General features: G+C 38.1%; 2 protein-coding genes across 2 annotated transcripts; one reads left to right on the top strand and one right to left on the bottom strand.

Moving 5' to 3' along the window:
- Positions 1-568: 568 nt before the first annotated feature.
- On the top strand, positions 569-2495 carry LOC107768076 (aldehyde oxidase GLOX1-like). The gene has a single exon (XM_016587189.2). The coding sequence runs from the start codon at positions 651-653 to the stop codon at positions 2304-2306; it is 1656 nt and encodes a 551-aa protein (XP_016442675.1). The 5' UTR covers positions 569-650; the 3' UTR covers positions 2307-2495.
- A 1019-nt stretch (positions 2496-3514) lies between these two features.
- On the bottom strand, positions 3515-5399 carry LOC107826002 (aldehyde oxidase GLOX-like). Its single transcript, XM_016652930.2, has one exon. It carries the CDS (start codon positions 5344-5346, stop codon positions 3670-3672), a length of 1677 nt encoding a protein of 558 aa, XP_016508416.2. The 5' UTR covers positions 5347-5399; the 3' UTR covers positions 3515-3669.
- Between the last annotated feature and the right edge of the window lie 715 nt (positions 5400-6114).

The raw sequence follows: 6114 nt of genomic DNA, 5'->3' as shown, positions 1-6114 counted from the left end.
AAGAAAATACTTTTTCTACATCACAAAAATTTGGGGTGGGTTGGTGTTAAGATGAGAAGGGTGGGTAAGATTGGAAAAAAAAATTGGAAAATAATTTTCCTTCTCTTGATAGGGAATTCACGAGAAAAATAATATTTTCCAAAATATTTAAACCAACCAAAAATTAGAAAATTGAAAAACATTTCCGTAAATTGTTTTCGTTCGTACCAAACTTATAAATTAATTTCTTAAATTACTATGAAGGAGTAAAATTTCTTAAATGCAGACTCTCAAAGGCAACACCACGCAGTGTAATCAAACACTTTTACAAGGAGAGATAACTGAATGAGTTGACTTTCAGTTTTTGTTTAATTATTGGATATGGCGTTGAAAATCCTTCAAATATTCCTAAGCTCTATTTTGCATTAAGAAATATCATACAAATATTCTTTCATCAACAGATAAACCGTCACCAAATAGAATTATATTTGCAAAAACTATTATACTTACTTCTCGTATTCCAGATTTCCAACAGTATATAAAGGATACAACATCTCATACTTTCATAACACTTTCATCCTCTCCTCAAAACTCAATTCCTCTGTTTCCTTTTGACGCAATTATTTCTCGAAACCAAACAGGAAAAAGAAAAAGAAAAGAATCTATAGCTCATGACGACTAGAAAAACAGCCGTTCATTTTTCCGTTCTTTGGCAGCTGCCTCTGCTTCTGCTACTATCATGTCAGTCGAACTTGACTTATGCAGCAGGTGGCAAATGGCAGCTATTAATGTCCAACATTGGCATTTCAGCCATGCACATCCAACTCCTCAACAACGACAGAGTTATAATGTACGACCGTACTGACTTTGGCCCATCCAACATCTCATTGCCCGATGGCAAATGTCGCAACAACCCTAATGACCTCGCCTTGAAAGTCGATTGCACTGCTCACTCTGTCGAGTACGATGTTTCCACAAACTCTGTGCGTCCCCTCATGGTCCAGACCGATGTATGGTGCTCCTCTGGCTCCGTCAACTCCGACGGTTCTTTGGTCCAAACTGGTGGTTTCAACGACGGTGAACATATGGTTAGAGTAGTCAAACCATGCAGCACTTGTGACTGGCAGGAAATGGGAAATAACCTAATTCAGAGTCGATGGTATTCCACCAATCATATTCTTCCCGATGGAAGGCAAATTATCATTGGTGGTCGTAAGGCTTTTAACTACGAGTTTTATCCCAAAACTGCTTCAACCAACAACGTATTTAGCCTACCCTTTCTTCAGCAGACTAATAATCCTAGAGAAGAGAACAATCTTTTCCCGTTTGTTTTTCTCAATGTGGATGGAAACCTATTCATTTTCGCCAATGATCGAGCTATCTTGTTGGATTACAAGACGAACACGGTTGTGAAAACATTTCCACAAATACCGGGTGGCGACCCAAGAAATTATCCAAGTTCGGGTTCTGCAGTTCTTCTTCCATTAAAGAACTTGAGGTCACAAACGGTCCAAGCTGAGGTTTTGGTGTGTGGTGGAGCACCGAGAGGATCATACCCCAAAGCGGACAAAGGTGAATTTTTGGGTGCATTAAACACGTGCGGGCGAATTACAATTACCGACCCGAATCCACAGTGGACCATGGAGACAATGCCACTAGCTCGAACAATGGGCGACATGGTAATTTTACCAAACGGAAATGTCTTGATCATCAATGGAGCTGCATCAGGCACTGCTGGATGGCAAATAGCTAGGAACCCGGTCCTGAGTCCAGTAATTTATCGACCCGATAACCCATCAGATTCTAGATTCGAGGTACAAAACCCGAATGCCATACCTAGAATGTACCACTCAACAGCGGTTTTACTTCGAGATGGTCGGGTTCTTGTTGGTGGTAGTAACCCAAATGAACTTTACAATTTCACCGGAGTTCTTTTTCCAACAGATTTAAGCTTGGAGGCATTCTCACCATCCTATTTGGATCAAGAATCTGCTAATTTGCGACCACGAATCATTTCTCCTGCTTCCCATCTTAAATACACGTATGGTCAACGTGTTGACATTCTATTTACTGCGTCGGGATTACTAAATAGAGATTTGGTCAAAGTAACGATGGTTGCACCTGGGTTTAATACACATTCATTTACTATGAACCAAAGAATGTTGGTACTTCCAAGATCTGGAATGGTAAGACAAGTTGGAAGATTTGTGTATCAAATCAGTTGTGTGTTTCCAAAGTCGGGTATATTTGCACCACTAGGTTACTATCTTCTATTCGTGGTTCATCAGGACATCCCGAGCGAGGCAATTTGGGTCAGGATCCAGTAACCAAATGATTTGACTCTACAAATGTCTTTTTTTTTCCTTCAGAATTTTCTTTTTCTTCGTAGCTAGTGTATGTGAGGACTTGTTTTGATATTTACAAGTTTGTCATTTTTATAATAAGGTCATTGGAAGTATCCTTTTCTTATTCCTGGAAAGGTTGTAAAGCAGACAATTGGCTTGTTTTGTAATATTGAAGATATTCCATATATTTGCTTTCTGATTCTGACGGTTTTCACGGACATCATTTTTAAAGAATTCAGAGAAAAAATCTTCGTTGATACTAAATGAAGCAATGCGATTACAGAAGGATTAAAATTGAAACTGACAGAGGTAGAAGAAGCCAAAGAGAAAAAATCGATAGGTTCTTATTTTGAAAAGATGGAAATTTTGAAGAGCGGAGAGAGAGGCGAAAAGAAAAAAAATAAACGGCCTATAACTTTTAGAAAAGACAAATTAATTAGGAAAAAAGTTAATAACCTGCAGGTTATTGTTCTCTAAATCGTACATATTGAGAGAAAAAATTCTACACAGTCGACCCACACGTTTCTCTAACAATTATTGAACTCGTATGTTTTAAAATTCTTTTCCTATTTACTCGTGCAATTTAAAGTCAAACAAAGGAATTCAATGAATCAATTTGAAAGGGGATGTCATGTTTAATTTGACTTCTTGTTTGTTTTTAACAAAAAAATAATTAAATTACTAAATAAAAAGATTTGATGTTTTGTCCATATCCACTTACATTTTTAGGCTAAGTCCACTTACATGGTTTTATATTGTCAGAACATTGCCACCCCCACCCAAAAAAAAAAATACAAGGCGGTTTAAAATAAAAAATTGTCAGAACACTATATATGCATGAGCTAGCTATAATCAGCTGAATAAAATGTGAATTATTTTAGATAAAGAGAGATTTTACACTGAAATAACTTTGGCAAGTGTCGTATGGTTTTTTCTTCTTTCCAGTATATGTCATCCGCAGAAGGCAACTCCCACCGAAATCTGAAAATAGCCATTTGCTGGCTTTTCCTCATTTGCAAGGAAGAAAAGTTAAGTATATATTCTTGGTTGAAAACCCAACGCTTTATATGAATTTCTTCGTTGACAGGCTTTAAATTGAATTCAGTTTTCTTTTTCTTGTAAAGAGAAGCCTTTAAAAAAAGTTGTGAATATCATCTACTAGTATTAATTAACATGGCAAGTCATCAATCTAAGTCTTTTATTATATATTGCAATAGATTGGAATACCTTCAAAATCGTCAATGTTACAAAACAAGCCAGTTATCTGCTTACAACTTTTCAAAGAAAATTAAGGATGTGCTTCGCTAGCTCAATCCAAAATAAGTCTCTGCATAGTCAAATCTGGTTAGTGGATCCTAACCCAAATTCCCTCGCTTGGGATATCTTGATGAACCACAAATAACATATAGTAACCAGGTGGTGCTAATTTACCCGATTTTGGAAACACCAAACTGACTTGATAGACGAATTTTCCAATCAATCTTACATCTCCACTTGAAAGTACTAGCATTCTTTGGTTCATAGTAAATGAATGTGTATTAAATCCGGGTGCAACCATCGTTACTTTGATCAAATCTCTGTTCAGTAATCCAGAAACAGTAAACTGAATGTTAACTCGTTGCCCATACTTGAATTTATGGCGGGAAGTGGGAGAAATGATCTGTGGTCGCAAATTAGCAGATTTCGGATCCAAATAGGATGGTGAGAATGCCTCCAAGCTTAACTCCGTCGGAAAGAGTACTCCTGTGAAATTGTAAAACTCATTTGGGTTACTACCACCAACAAGAACCCGACCATCTCGAAGTAAAACAGCTGTTGAGTGGTACATTCTGGGTATGGTATTCGGGTTCTGTACCTCGAATCTAGAATCAAGTGGATTATCAGGTCGATAAATTACAGGACACAAGACTGGGTCCCTACCAAGTTCCCATCCAGCAGCGCCCGCGGCAGCTCCATTTAGGATCAAAACATTTCCATTTGGTAAAATTATCATATCCCCCATTGTTCGAGCCAGTGGCATGGTTTCCATTGTCCACTGTGGATCCGGGTCGGTAATTGTAATCCGGCCACAAGTATTTAATGCACCCAAAAAGTCACCTGTTGTTGCTTTGAGGTATGACCCTCTTGGTGTTCCACCACAAACCAAAAACTCAGCTTGGATCGTTTGTTCTTGCAAGTTCTTTAATGGAAGAAGAACTGCAGAACCCGTACTTGGATAATTTCTTGGGTCGCCACCAGGTATTTGTGGGTACGTTTTCACCACCGTGTTCGACTTGTAATCGAACAAAATAGCTCGGTCATTGGCGAAAATGAATAGATTTCCATCTACATTGAGAAAAACAAAAGGGTAAAGATTGTTCTCCTCCATAGGATCATTAGTCTGCTCAAGAAACGGCAGGCTAAATACGTTGTTGGTTGAAGCAGTCTTGGGATAAAACTCGTAGTTAAAAGCGGCACGACCGCCAATAATAATTTGCCTGCCATCTGGAAGCATATGATTGGTAGCATACCATCGGCTTTGAATTAAGCCATTTCCCATTTCTTGCCAGTCACAAGTGCTCCTTTTACCTGTAATGCACGGTTTGAAAACTCTTACAACGTTTATACCATCGTTGAAGCCACCAGTTTGGACCAAAGAACCATCGGACGTGGCGGAGCCAGAGGAGCACCACACGTTGGTCTGGACCATGAGTGGACGTACAGAGTTGGTGGTGACGTCGAATTCTACAGAGTGAGCAGTGCAGTCAACTATCAACGCGAGGTCATTAGAGTTGTTGCGGCATTTGCCATTGGGCAATGCGATGTTGGATGCGCCAAAGTCAGTACGGTCGAACATGACGACTCTATCGTTGTTGAGGAGTTGCATGTGCATGGCTGAAATGCCAATGTCGGACATCAGTAGCTCCCACGTGCCACCAACCGCAGCGTTAGCTGAGTTGTGGTGAAATGGTAGTAGCAGAATAAGCACAGGCCACTGCCAAAGAAAATTGGATAAAAGAATAACTGCTGTTCTAGTCGTCATTGGCTGTTTTATTTTTCTTTGTTGAGTAGGCTAGATATGGTGTAGAGGCTGTATTTTTCTAAGTGAGAATGTATATGGTTAAGCGAAGTGATGATTTCCTTTATATAGTGTCTCGATAGGAAATGAAGGAGTAGTACAAAAGCTAGCAATGGTTTGCATAAATAAATATTTTACTATACGTACCATTAGTAGGATAGGATTAAACTCTTTTAATTTAAGACTACTTTACAGAGCAAAAGCAGTGTTATATCAACTAGTAGAATGGAAAGAACATACTCTAAATTACGAACAACAGGTGGAATAAAGTGTAGGAGAAAAAGTGCACGTGTGTGAAAGATGGAGCAAAAAGTCGTGGGTGCTTTTTTAGCATTACAGGTAATTGATGCATATATACAAGGAATATATACGAGTTGTATACTTTATACTAATCACTTTTAACCTGGTCGAATATTATCATCATTAAAAAAATAAAACTTAACAGAAATAGAAAAGTCCATAAAATTTTATTAAATGGATTTGTCAAAGATCTCTCTCAGCCATTTGTTCGTTGATTTGATATCAACCATGCTTACTTGTTTTCGCATTTGATATGTTGATTGATTATATGGAATGTATCAATATATTTAAGGTGGAATATATTATCAATCCCTTAAACTTATCAGAATATTTCATTTAGACACTTGAAATTGAGCATCTGAACACATAGTAAAATGTTCGTGATAAAGTGTTCATATTAGACACTTGGTGCTCAATTGGGACTGACCTTAA

This window comes from Nicotiana tabacum, chromosome 12, assembly GCF_000715075.1.
Source record: "Nicotiana tabacum cultivar K326 chromosome 12, ASM71507v2, whole genome shotgun sequence".
NCBI lineage: Eukaryota > Viridiplantae > Streptophyta > Magnoliopsida > Solanales > Solanaceae > Nicotiana > Nicotiana tabacum.
Note: the sequence above shows the minus strand (reverse complement) of the source record. Positions and strands in the feature narration are given on the sequence as shown.

Excerpts from the sequence above, each read along its gene's own strand:
- LOC107826002 (XM_016652930.2), bottom strand. The coding sequence starts at position 5,346 with ATGACGACTAGAACAGCAGTTATTCTTTTATCCAATTTTCTTTGGCAG.
- LOC107768076 (XM_016587189.2), top strand. The coding sequence starts at position 651 with ATGACGACTAGAAAAACAGCCGTTCATTTTTCCGTTCTTTGGCAGCTG.